Source organism: Helianthus annuus, chromosome 6 (assembly GCF_002127325.2).
Source record: "Helianthus annuus cultivar XRQ/B chromosome 6, HanXRQr2.0-SUNRISE, whole genome shotgun sequence".
NCBI classification, from domain to species: domain Eukaryota; kingdom Viridiplantae; phylum Streptophyta; class Magnoliopsida; order Asterales; family Asteraceae; genus Helianthus; species Helianthus annuus.
In genome coordinates this window covers 60,050,513-60,064,674 of record NC_035438.2, presented here as the reverse complement: position 1 = coordinate 60,064,674, position 14,162 = coordinate 60,050,513, and the positions used below count along the sequence as shown (strand labels likewise).

Genomic DNA, 14,162 nt, shown 5'->3' with positions numbered 1-14,162 from the left:
AAAAAATTATATCCTAAATAAATGTAATTTTATATATTAAATACTAAAAACGTTGTATCTTTAAAAAAAAACTCGTGTATAGTCGTGTTGAAAAATCTGCCAAATAATAAAAAAAATTATATCCTTAAAAACCTCGCGTTTTACTCGAGTTGAATAAACATAATTTTGTATATTAAATAATAAAAAAAAAGTTATGTTTTTAAATAATTAGGATAACATTTAATATTAATTTATTATTTATATATTTAATATAAGATAAGTAGATAAGACAGGTATTTGTTTTAAAAATATATTAAATTAACAATTTAGATTTGAGGATAATATTTTATTAAAGTATGATAAGATTTAATATTAATTTATTATTTATTTATTTAGATAAATATAAATTTGAGAATACCTTCAATTAATGACACGTGTTCAAAAGTTGGTTTCTTTTATTATAGTAGTTAGATTAGATATTAAAATTTTGTTTTTGAAAAAAGGAATATAAAAGATGACTGTTCTTATAACAACGATTATCCTAAAAAAATAGTTTATTATAGGCTTTTCGTTGAATTAATATAGTCAAAACAATCTGATTTTTATTTTTATGGTAGTAGAATCACTTTTTTATTTATATAACACGAAATAATTAGTTTATTATCATAAATAATTTGATTACGAAAAGCTACTAAAACTACAACATTTGCAGCCATCTTAAAAAAAAATTCAACTTTCTTTTGACGGTTATTAGGCATGGAGATGATGTCATGGGACCTGTAGTCGAATCTCCTTTGTGTTGCGACGGGAATCTGGTTGGTATCGATTTGACTTGTCATAGTCCTCGTATGCTATCGACACGGTTCTGCACTTGATATAACAACCGGAAAAGGAAAACCCAAAACTTAAAAAGTCGTCATATGATCAAAAAATGTTCAAACCAAAAACATAAAAATCAATATCAATAGCAATAAATTAATGAATATCAAGAGCGAAAAACACAAAATGAGTACAATACATTATCTAAAAAACAATACATATCCACGAAAGGGAAACGTGAGAGGAAAATAAAGAAGTGAAGAAAACAAAATACAATTTTAAATCGATGGTTTATTATATATTGTATACATACAAATGAAACTATTTAATAGAGTTTGGATTTCAATGCCAATTAAATTTAATTTAACAAATTCTTGAAATAAAGTGTTGTGTTTGATACTTAAAAGAAAACTCGTGCATTTGAAATTTATAATAAAGTGTTGTGTTTAAGAGAAAAATTCTTGCAATTGAAGTTTATAAAACAATTATGTGTAAATTCTTTTTTATTTTTTTTATTTTTTTTTTGCAGAATGAAAACAGTATCAGTTACAAAAAAAAAAAAAACAAACTTACATTTTCAAACCATATAAAGATTTATAATAAAAAACACATTGCATGTTTTCAAAGCATATAAAGATTTATAAGCATACTTGAAAATTATTTGAAAGAATATTGTTCTAAACTCAAGTTTTATGTAGATCTTTCTGTTTATTTATTTCATTTCATATTAAAATTCATAATAACGTTATTTTAGTTCAACAAATGTATCTCTACTCTCTTTTTCTTTTTTTTTTCCTTCAAAACCAACGTTTTGAAAACCATCAACACCACCATTTATAATACCATCTTCTACTGTAAAAGGTACGCAACACACACATGAAGACTTAGATTCATATGAGTGTACACAGGACACACACATAAACACTTTAGAGAGAGATCAGACATTTAGAGAGAAACCCGAGCGGTGGCGGCGGTCGTGCAATTCAGACGGCGTTCCGGTGATGTCCGACGAAAAGTTAAGACGACTTAGGCAGACGACAAAAAGTTCCGGTCTGACGACAGTGGCAGCGGCGGTGTTCAAAAGAAACAGAAAATATCATCAACACCTCCATCCCTGCACAGATGGTTATCTGGCAATTGATTTGAAAAAAATGCGTCGTTGGGTTTGGTTTATATTTTGGTGATGAAGAACACAACGTGGAGGGCATGAGAAGAAAATAAACAGGCGCGGTGGGTTGGTTTATATATGGGTGCTGGTCCGTTCTTGCCGAAGAGATTTGTCTCCTTGTTATCCCTTACATGGTTGGATATTGATCACGTCGATTTATTAACCGAAGATGAAACGGTTTGTGTTTGATAAAGGAACACGTGGCGGGAGAAAAAAACTAAACGGTGTGAATTTTTTTTGAACCCAATGTTTTGTTAGATTTTGTGGCCTTAATTAACCGTTGGTTTGGAAAAACGTGACGTATGAAACGCAACTCAATTTCATTTATATATGTATGAATGAATAGGTGTTTTTTGAATCAGTGGATGCCTTTTTTTAATTAAGGGTTGTGATGGTGTTGTGAGGCACCCTAAGTTACTTTTTGTATAGATATATAATATGATTACCACACATTGCAAAGTAAGATGAGATAGAAAAAAAATGAAGCTCGCATTTATAAAGAAAACAAACTGGCAAATTGTATTTATGAAGATCATATGAGCCTTAACAAATTGACAAATTATATTTTTGTTTGTATTGAACATATCCGGATTGACACTAATTATAAAATATAATTTGCTTTCTAAAAACAACACGAAAATTAATTAAGTACAAATGCCAATGATATCTAGATCAAGTGGTGGAAGGTTTGCATTTCACTTGAGAGATGCAAGTTCAACTCCCACTTAGTGCAGAGTGAGACATCGGTGGGCAATGATAGGAGACCCAGGGAAACCTGGGTTCGATCCTTGAGCCAAGCGGGTTTTAGCGGTAATTTCACCATCATGCCTACAAGCGGGTGGGTTACCGGGTTTTCCCCGGAATTGGTGGTGGACTCGTGTTACTCTCAGAGTACTCCATTTGGTCCAGTGGGTGCCCCGAGAGTGCTCGGGATTGATTCTGTTGACCGTTCAAAAAAAATAAATAAATAAGTTCAATTAGAATGTGATGCCTGCACAGATAATAAACCCGAAGCCTTTATAAATGCTTGAAACCTTATCCATCATGAACATTGGCTGCAAACAACAATTTTAGCTTATAGTTGACTTCTAATTACATAACTATGTAAATTAGAGGTGAGTTGGGCAGTGGTGCTTAACGCTTTTGGGTGAGTTCACCCAAAACGCTTGTCCAAAATTAACAGCCATTCCAGCGATAGTTGGGTGGTAAAGGCTTTTGCCTCTTGAAGAAAAGACCAGGGTTCAAATCCTGACATGAGGTGTAATTTAGTATTTGTTGGTGTAGTTTAGGAGTAGGTGTAATGTAACCTTTGCCATAAAAAAAAAACAAAACTAATTAACAAACTTGCATTTAAAGTTACTTGGTAATAAAAGTTTCATCTTTATAAAAAAAAAAAAAAAAAAAAAAACAGAGTACAGTACAAAAATAAGAAAACTAAGGTATAAAAAGTAGATTCATCATCCATCACCGAATGACAGAATCAGAATGATTAAGCAAAAGTAGTGATTCTGTGTAGAAGGTCATCATGAAGGCCCACCCATAAATCTCAAGACCGTTGATGCGTTTCGAGCAGGGTTCATAAACTTCTAGTTCACCATCAAATCCACGCGTCTTCGAATGATCCATTATCGGTTGGCCATTCTTCCTAAACCCAATCATACTATCAACCTCAAACATTTGTAAGAGTGAATAGCTTTGTAAAAGAGGGTTGTGAAACACCATTTTTCAAGATCATCCATACGTTACAATCACAAAATCCATTCGGTGTTAGCACAATAAGAGACTCGTTGATCTTAGATATATTGTTAAATGCTATAGTTAAATGCTAAGATATAAGGAACGTCTATGTCTACTGCTTCTCCAAATTCTTCACTTGCCAAATCAAACGAACACAACCTAAGTTTATCTGTAATATCATCATAAGACCACCCGTAGTGGGGCGTGATTTTTAAAAAAAAATTGAAAAAAAACGCCCCTCCCCCCACTACACCCGGCGTTACCCGGTGTTTTTTTTTTTTTTTTTTGAAAAGTTTGTTGTTGGCGTTATAATTAAAACGCTGAATTGCTTTTGTGGAAATTTGACCCACCAATCAGTTACCCACATGCTCTGACAACCTTGTATTTCGTGTGTTTTTTTTTCATTAAAAATAATATGGGGGTTATTGGAATAATGCCCACTACACCACTTTATGCTATAATGCCCCATGCTGACTGGGATGACACGTGTCGGATAATGCCCCATGGTGGGGCATTATATTTCTTCACCACTACACATGGTCTAAGCAAGCCAATAAATAACCCCATCTATAACCAGAGGCGGATCTAGAGTGATAGAAGGGGTAACCTCCGTTGCCCCTTGACGCTCCGACACTAGTGTAAATTTTGGAAAAATCTGACGTTTTTTCGATTTCGTTACCCCTTTTTATTGAGACGTTACCCCTATGCGGATTTTCTAGATCCGTCACTTTCTATAACCACCTGTGTATTCCGAAAGTGCAACGATTTAAACTGCGTATTCATTAGTACACTTCTCCAAGCCCCAGTGCTTAATGTGAAAACCTTCGCCTTAGCTTTACGTGTAATCTTGACAATCTTAGGGTTGCTAGTCTTAGGACACACCCCAAAACCAATAACATCATCCCGTCGATGATCTGGTATAGATATACAAACAGATTTCCTAATTAACGGATTCCAAAGAACAACCAGTTTCTTTCTCTTCACTCGATCCCGAGACCATCCGTGCAAATATACCAATCCGTGAGAGCAATCGAGCATGAACGGATGCGCACGAAGTTTAACAGTTGGAGGAACAACAGGGGAAAACTTGTGATGGGGGAAGCTATCATCATCAACAATGGAAACATATTTGTCCTCACGCAAACATTTGTCATCAGAAAAAAAAATCTAAAACAGAAGCTCTTGTTATGTACCTTACTAGTAGATGTTGCGGCTGAGTCTAGTTGTTGAGGGTGTGATAGTGATGAATTCAGAGCTATCGATCGGAGACTTCCATTGCTTTGAAACGGATCTGAACCGAATCAAAGATTTGACAGGAAGAACCCGTTTGATGATTTCAGTCTGGAGTTCGAACGGAGGGTTTCAACATTTTGGAAGCGTTGAAGGGAAGAATTGAAATATGAGTTTAGGGTTGTTGGGCTTCATTTACAATGGGCCTTGGATCATGGATGAGTCCAGATTAGAAGTGCACATTTCGGTTCATTTTAGTAACAGGTATAGACGGTTATTTTCTGACTTTGGTTAATTAACGGGTTAATTTCAAGTTTTTATCATTTTTTTTTTCGTTTTTTCCCGGTTAAAGTTAACCGATACATCGTTTAAAAACCGGTTATTTCTAAAGCAATCCCTAACATGTTACCAATCTACGGTTAAAAATAACTACTAATCGGTTATTCTTCGAGTGGTTATTAACTGGCTACGGTTATTCTCCAGTTTGCTCAAAGTTTGTTTAAGATTAGACCTGTTTATTATGAAATTATCTGTGTATAATATAATCAGTATATATAAATGTGTCAATATATCAGTCAACATTTGACAAATTCACTCCTTAAGGAAGAAATACACAAAAAACTAGAAGATACATTTTATGTGTTGAGATTTACCATTTCTACATACCATAAGACTCAAGCACAATATTATTCAAGATAACAAAGCTACTAGTGTTTTGGCATAATGAAATGGGATTAATATTTTACGCATTATAACTTAGCATAAATGGTAAAAAGACTATGTATCTAATTTGTGTGTACTTATATTTTTGTAACAGCTTAACTGCCAGTATTTTTGTTAACAATGTGAGCATATCAACCACAAAGGAATCATTAAAATAGCATTTCAAGACTAATTTTGCATTGTCGATAAGCGAAGCTGGGGCTTGGGCTCATTTACTAAACAAGCTTGTTTTAAGTTCGGGCTCGAGCTCGTTTAAGCTCGGGCTCGTTTCAAGTTGAGCTCGAGTACCTCGACTGGTTTGCACCCCTATAATAAACCAGCCAACATAAGCAACCTATACCATCATCTTGGTGGTGATGTTGTATACAAAACCCACTTAATAAGGAGCATTTAAATGGCCTGCAATGTGTGAGGTGTGAACCTCCCTTCAAGACCTACTTAGCTTTGATACACACCCATTGTTTTTTACTTTTTTTTTATTCAAGACTCATCTTGCGACCCATCCTTTAAGCCCAGCAAATGAGAATCCATTCATAGAGACGATTTTATTGGATTGTGTCCATACTTTCGACCCCTACTCATGTCAAACTACAGGTTTTCACTGAAGATTAAAATCCCACCAAACATGCCACTCTAAATGTGACATTTTCACCCTATGTTTTAGTCATATGAGCGTGCATGATTTTATCTCCACCACAATCTTCTCAAGTGACATATTCTACCCATTGAACTGCTTAACGTTTACAGCCTCCACAAAGCCGCCATAAAAATCACCCGAATGGTTTTGCTAAGCACCCATGGATTCATATTCGTTTATGACCTTCCCATTTTCGTTTCAAAATTTCTTCGATTAGTTACACGACTAGAAAAGAATCATCAATAAATGACATAAACAAAGACTAAATAGCCAAAAGTTCATCTAAAAAATATTATAATCACTCAACTATTGTCATTGGAACCATGAAAATAATTCGCATCATTTGTATCTCTTGGTTAACAAATTAACATGAACAGTTCACAAATACGAACCAGAAAACACAGATCCAACTGAACAAAAACAGCTCATCAGATCGTAGGTTTACATAGAACTAACCTTCAAGCAATTAGCACACAACCAAGACACGAAACACAATTATTCATGATGCAAAATCAATTCATTACAACAACCAGATGAGATGAGGTGATTTGAAATTGAATCGTTTCAGACAAATAACCCATATCAAATTATTACCCAAATTAACCCAAAAGTTTGTCTTTGGGTTATATTTGCCACCTCTAGTAATGGGTGTACCTGATACCTGCAGGTATACACGATATACACAACGGGTATTAAGCTAGGTATGAGACACACTTTTAAAATCAAGTATGGGTATTTTGTCATCAATGGTGGTTCTTATGGCGGTCAAATGTGCCAAAATACGGTAAATATATATTAAACGGGTCAAAATATATCAATCTAAATTAAAACGGGTAAAACATGTCAGATTATAGTACATAAATGTTAAACGGGTCAAAAACTAGACAACTAAAATGAAACGCATATCGACAAGTATGTGTTATGTTGAGTTCGAAGTTGACTTCATAATTGATGATACGAGTCATGAAAACAATTACAAGAATATTAGCTAACAGAACCACACAAAACAATGATCAGCCCTGCAATTGTTGCATGGCGACTGCAGTTTGAGAACACAGATAACCTGAAGGAGCCACCATCTGTTTTTGCTTTTGAGATTATAAATCAAGCAGGATTTAAACATATACTAGGAGCATGTTTTCAGTTAGATGATAATAAGAAAGTTACCATTAAGTTTGATGGGAACTAAACTAAAAGCTATAAAAGCCAAAATAGAACAGTACCAAAAAAAGAAAACTAGGATTTAAAAGTAGATTCATCATCTATGAGTGAATGATAGAATCAGAATGATTAAGCAAAAGTAGTGACTCTTTGTAGGAGGTCATCATAAAGGCCGACCCATAAATTCCAAGACCGTTGATGCGTTCCGAGCAGGGTTCATAAACTTCTAGTTCACCATCATATCCACCCGTCCGATCCACTATCGGTTGGCCATTCTTCCTAAATCCAATCATACGATTAACCCGATCGTAGTTAACAGTGAATAGTTTTGTAAAGGAGGGTTTTGAAACACCATTTTTCAACATAATGCATACGTCACAGAATGTTTTCGGTGTTAAATTAGTAACAACACTGTAATGACTATGCAGAACAAGAGAATTGTTGATCTTAGATATACCGTACAGCCTTCCACATGCTAAGTCATAAGGAAAGTCTACAGCTTCTCCAAATTTTTCACTTGCCAAATCAAATGAATAAAACCTAAGTTCATATGTAATACTATCACGAGCAAGCCAATGAATAACCCCATCTATAACCACCTGTGTATTCCAGAACTACAACGATTTAAACTTAAACGGCTTATTCATTGGTAAGCTTCTCCAAGCCCCAGAGCTTAATGTGAAAACCTCAGCCGTGGCCTCGACCTCGCTATCAATAAAACACGAAATCTTGAGGATCTTAGGGTCGCTAGTTTTAGGACACACCCCAAAACCAATAACAATATCGCCTCGGTCCGGTATCTCTATACCAACAGATTTCCCAATTAGTGGATTCCAAACAACAACCAGTTTCTTCTTTCGGTTCACTCGATCTCGGGTATATCCAAGCAAACACACCAATCCGTGAGAGCAATCGAGCATAAACGGACGCCCAAGAAGTTTAACAGTTGGAGGAACAACAGGGGAAAACTTGTGTTGGGGGAAATTATCATCATCAACAATTGAAACATATTTGTCCTCGGGCAAACATGTATCCGCAGAAACAAATGTGTGCCGAGTACCTCCTGTTATGTACCTTACCAGTACATGTTGCGGCTGAGTCTTGTTGTTGAGGGTGTGATGAGTGATGAATTCAGTGCTATCGATCAGAGATTTCCATTGCTTTGAAACGGATCTGAACCGAATCAAAGATTTTACAGGAAGAACCCTTTTGATGATTTCTGCTTGGAGTTCGAACGGAATGTTGTCCGACATTTTTGGTGGACGGATTTTGATTTTAGGGTTTGGAAGGAACAGTTGAAGGGTCTAGGGGTATGAGTTTTGGGCTGTTGGGCTTTATACACTATGGGCCGTGGATGATGGGTGGGTGAGTCCAAATATGAGATTTGTCTTGTCCAGCTATAGAGTAATATTGTTTGAAATTTGTTTAAGGTGTGTGTAAACCCTATATCCAAAACCACTTGCCCCTCCTACCCTAACCCCCACTAATTCCGCAAGCTCACGTCATCCACTCCATCCATCAAATGACCCTAAACTATCAAGCTTGGTGATACTACTATTCTAAACTATCCTCTTCTTTTTTTTCTTTAAGAAATAAATTAAGTTTCTACATACCATGAGACTCAACCACAGTAATATGAGTTGAATTGTTACCGAAGAATAATTAGCATGACGTGACCACATAACTTTTGATTAGATTTCTAGCAATTGATAAGTGAGTCGTGTGGGCTTAATTTTCCAATGTCATATGCAATCTCATTCCCAATCATGATCTTTCCCCTTCACTAAGACACGACAAGCATAACATTTTAACAAATTTAAGTTGCAAAAGATCACAGTTCTCAAAATCTTGTAACGGTTTGAAACAATGTTGTTCATTTCACTGATAAGTCGACAGAACCACCAAGTGTTACTACTAATTGGATATTAACCAACTATAATTTTTCTCATAAGTGATGCACATGGGGAACTATAAAGGACTTTTGAGATCTGCAATTTTCATCCTTAGCCAACTGATCCCATAGGGATACCTTCACCTTCTTTAGTATAGGTGACTTGGCCAAGATAAGTTTCACAAAAACCAACCCATTTTCGTAGTTTCTTAAATGTAGGATCTCTAATTCGTTAAGATGCTCTGACAAAATATCTGAATAATCTTCAAGAGTAGAGGAGCCCGTATATGATTCATCAAGCACCTCATCTTCAGTAACCTACATGAAGTGTATTGTGTGAGTTGTTTTCAACATAAAAATAAAAACAAGTAGAATACAATAAAGATTTTTGCTATTTACCACTAAAAGTTTTTCAAGGTTTGAGGAGCTTCTAATCAAATGAACAAAAATAGGTAACGCATATATGTGACAAAAGCATACGCATTCCATACACAAGTGATAAAACTAGGCACTTCATTTATGAATCATCAAAAAAACATTTATGAGAGGATACCATAAGGGTTATTTTTATGTCTAATGAGATTTATGAGATTTTTTTTCTGACAGACTACATGAGGACAATTATTTAAGTGATAAAAATAAGGATACCATTCCTTAGAGAGGATACTTGTCCTTGCTGCCTCTTGAATCGGTAGTAGACATAAGATGGCTTCTATTATGCCCGAAGGAAGCTTGCTGATTACATCCACCTTAGGATACCCCATTAGCTGCAAAATTAGCTACTTTGAAAACCTGTTTAGTCTACAAACAAATGAATAAAACAGATATGAAGAAAACCATATTCAAATCCAGTAATCAACGAAACTTAACAGCACACATTTGTTTGAAGTATTGACACAGAGTTACATAAATCCAGTAATGAACAACGGCTTATTATGTTTATGAGAAGTAATCGAAATGAAAAGAAAATACCAACTGATATGGGCTTATGTTATTTGATAAGCAAATCGGCGACCACCAGCGACATCGACGAGCAGAGGTAGGGGTTAGGGTTCAAGCACAAGTGGTTCCTATAATTTATGTCGATTCTTTTTCTAGTTTGTTGATGGGATTCTATTTTAGTGTTTTCTTTTTTTGTTTTTTTAATAGATAATTAGTTAATTACCCGAATAATAAAAAAGTTGATTTGTGAGAGAGCGAGATTATACGTTAAACAAAGAAATAAAAAAGACTATGAGGTGTGTGAATGCGGTTGTGTCATCAAACATAAAGAACTACTAATCATACGGTCATCCATGGATAGATGAGAGGGGATGGGTTTTTGAAGGAACTTTATGTCGGCTGCTCTTTGACCATCCATTGCCAATTGGATCTCTTGTTCCTTTAGCGAGAGAATTCGAGTAAGTTTCTCGTCTAATTTGGAGAAACCACCTGATCCACCCACAGTATTTGTTGTCGTTGTAGAAGTGAATTTGCCTTTTCTTGCTCTTGCAGCAACTACCTTGCTTTTGTCTTTATCTGATGGGCATTACAATTCTTGTGGTTCCTCAAACTTTAGCTCGTTGTTGGAGTCGTTTAGGTCTAAATAAGAATGAGCATCTGATCCGCTAGCAGACGAGCTTGGCTAAGGCGTGCCTGAACTAGTCTTGGAATGCTTTGATGATTGGCCATTTGGAGAATATATAAGCACCTCCCAAGCTTTCACCATGGCAAATGGACAACCGTATGTTGCTCTAAACTCATCATGGGCGGTCGACATGATGTTTGTGTCTGATAGACTACGCTAATTATGATAGCGATTGTATAGTTAATTTTGTATTATTTATCTCCAAAAATAGGAGATCTCATTGTAACTATATATGTTGCGTATTGTGAATGAAAAGGGATCAAGCTTGACAAACCATAATCTTATATGGTATCAGCCTAACCCTGATCCTCCTATCTTTCTTCTCTGCCTGCCGTCGCCCCTTACTGCTCTTCCCTCTTAATTTTTTTTTCGCCATGGCCGATAACAAGCTTCATCCAGCCGTCACCGTCTCTAACATAAAAACCTTCATCCCGGTAACCCTCGATCACGAAACCTCCGATTATAACACCTGGTCGGAACTTTTTCGCCTCCACTGTACGGCGTATCTAGTCTCCGACCACCTCGCCCCTCGCACACCACCTGCTGCTCCCTCCTCCTCATCCGACAAGGGCAAACAACCAGAAACCACCCCTTCTCCTGCCGACTCGCGGGAACACCTCGATGCCATAGTCCTTCAATGGATATATGGCACCATCTCCACGAGCCTACTCAAAACGATCATTAAAACCAAAACCACCGCCTATGACGCCTGGAAAGCCATCGAATCCATTTTCCAAGACAACAAGGCTACTCGTGCCCTCTACCTCAAACAGAAATTCGCCACCATCCGTCTAGAGAATTTTCCTAACATGAACGTCTACTGCCAGGAGATCAAAGTCTTTACAGATCAACTCAGCAACGTTGACGCGCCGGTCGACGAACAATCCCTCATCCTTCAAACCTTGGATGGCCTCACCAAACAATACGAGACCGTGGCTACTATTCTTCAGAACACCAAACCCCTTCCCTCATTCTTCGACGTCTGTTCACAGTTATGCATGAACGAGACCGCCAAAGCCAACCAAGCCATGCACTCTGCCTCTCAAGCCGCTACTGCCCTACATACTCAAAGCCAAAATCGGCCCGCTCCGTCGACCAACTCCGCTCCCCAGGCTCCATCTGAGGCCCGGTCGGAATCCCACCGTGGCCGGGGACGCACTCGCGGACGTGGCCGAGGGCGCTCCAACTTCTCCCAGCCGGGTCGGACTCGCGGCTCCACCTCCTACACAGGTCAGTCGCCACACCCATACATTGTCTTCCCATCCAATTGGGCCAATAGCCAATGGGCCTCTCTTCTTGGACAAGCAAACACCTTCAGCCCACAAACTAGCCCAGCCCCACCATGCCCTTACCCTTCGGTGTCGTGGCCCAATGAAAGTCCATGCATACTGGGCCCTCGGCCTGATCAGGCCCATACGACTACGTACAGCCCGACGCCGACTGATATTGCCCAGGCTCTTTATACTCTCTCTTTGAGCCAGCAATCTGACCCAGTTGGATTCATAGACACCGGCGCCACAGGACATATGTAGCAACCAGGTAATCATTCCCCGTCTGTTTTTAATACTTGTACTAATAAGTGAGCTGTGTGGGCTTTATTTTCCAATGCTTATATAAAATAATCATATGCAATCTCATTCCCAATCATGATCTTTCTCCTTGCACTAAGACACGACAAGCATAACATTTTAACAAATTTAAGTTGCAAAAGATCAGAATTCTCAAAGTCTCGTATCAGTTTGAAACAATATTTTCATTTCACTAATAAATCGACAGAACCGCCAAGTGTTACTACTAATTGGATATTAACTAACAATATTTATTTCTCACAGGTGATGCATATGGGGAACTAATAAGGATTTTTGAGATCTTCAACTTTTCATCCTTAGCCAACTGAACCCATAGGGATATCTTCACCTTCTTTAGTATAGGTGACTTGGCCAAGATAAGTTTCACAAAAACCAACCCATTTTCGTAGTTTCTTAAATGTAGGATCTCTAATTCGTTAAGATGCTCTGACGAAATATCTGAATAATCTTCAAGAGTAGAGAAGCCCGTATATGATTCATCAAGCACATCATCTTCAGTAACCTACATGAAGTGTATTGTGTGAGTTGTTTTTAACATAAAAATAAAAACAAGTAGAATACAACAAAGATTTTTGCTATTTACCACTAGCTTAAGTTTTTCGAGGTTTGGGGAGCTTCTAATCAAAAGAACAAAAATAGGTAACGCATATATGTGACAAAAGCATACGCATTCCATACACAAGTATTTCAAGTGGACCAATGTTGTTGGAAGCTTTCTCGGAAATGGAAGAAAAGACTTGAAGCATAGACAAAACAAAGATTAGTAATCGCTAATTAGCAGATAAAAGTATAATGAAGCGGATATCATGTGGATATAATTACCAAAAAGATGAAACACCAAACAATCAGATATTCAATGCCCCGTAAACACTCGAAGAGATTAGCCATGGTCAAATCTCCACTTTCATCGATTGTTCCACCATCACTGTTCTGCAAAGAAAAAAAATAGAATATTCAACTAATTTATGAAAGTCCACGAGGATTGACATTCAATTTTATTATGAACTTACGATAGTCAATCTCTTAAGTAATGGACAACTCGATAAAAGACGCTGAAGCGTTTTATCACAAGTCCATATTTCTTGCATGTTTAAGGTTGTAAGGCAACCAAATCTAATAGATGATAATCAAAAAAAATCTGACATGTTTTAATAAAAAAAAAGATTTTGACCCGTTTAACATTTATTTACTATAATCTAACTTTTTTTACCCATTTTAATTTAGATTAATATATTTTGACCCATTTAATATGTACTTACCGTATTTTGGTGTGGGTGTGTTTGGGCTGGATTCTATACCGCTATTCAGCTGCCGTGTGTGAGTTTTGGCGTGAGTTTTAATATGGGGGGCCTTTGTGGACGTGTTTGTCATTTTCTAGCAGTATAAGTCTGTTTCTTTTTCGGGTGTTTTCCTTTGCGTGGTGTGTGTTTTGTTTTGTGGGATTCATTCATATCTGCTTTTATTTTTGGATGGTTTAGGGTGGGGGTTGGGCTGCTGTGTTTATATGTTTTGTTGGTTAGTTGGCTCTATTTTCTCGGTGTAGAAGAATAGCATCATCTCTATAAATGGATTCTTGTAACAACTCTCGCTAAAATTTCTAT

At 36.8% G+C, this 14,162-nt stretch overlaps 1 protein-coding gene across 1 annotated transcript; it reads right to left on the bottom strand.

Annotated features, from left to right (window-relative positions):
* Positions 1 to 9,291: 9,291 nt before the first annotated feature.
* Positions 9,292 to 13,464, bottom strand: LOC110878378 (F-box/FBD/LRR-repeat protein At1g13570-like). The gene is made up of 3 exons (XM_022126672.1): positions 13,384 to 13,464; positions 13,145 to 13,297; positions 9,292 to 9,663 (listed from the first exon to the last, which is right to left on the bottom strand). The coding sequence occupies exons 1-3, from the start codon at positions 13,447 to 13,449 to the stop codon at positions 9,400 to 9,402; spliced, it is 483 nt and encodes a 160-aa protein (XP_021982364.1). The 5' UTR covers positions 13,450 to 13,464; the 3' UTR covers positions 9,292 to 9,399.
* Between the last annotated feature and the right edge of the window lie 698 nt (positions 13,465 to 14,162).

Coding starts and splice junctions, on each gene's coding strand:
- LOC110878378 (XM_022126672.1), bottom strand. CDS start 13,449: ATGGCTAATCTCTTCGAGTGTTTACGGGGCATTGAATATCTGATTGTT. Junction 13,298..13,383: donor TTTGGTGTTTCATCTTTTTG/GTAATTATATCC, acceptor CTATGCTTCAAG/TCTTTTCTTCCATTTCCGAG. Junction 9,664..13,144: donor TCGAAAAACTTAAGCTAGTG/GTAAATAGCAAA, acceptor CACTTCATGTAG/GTTACTGAAGATGAGGTGCT.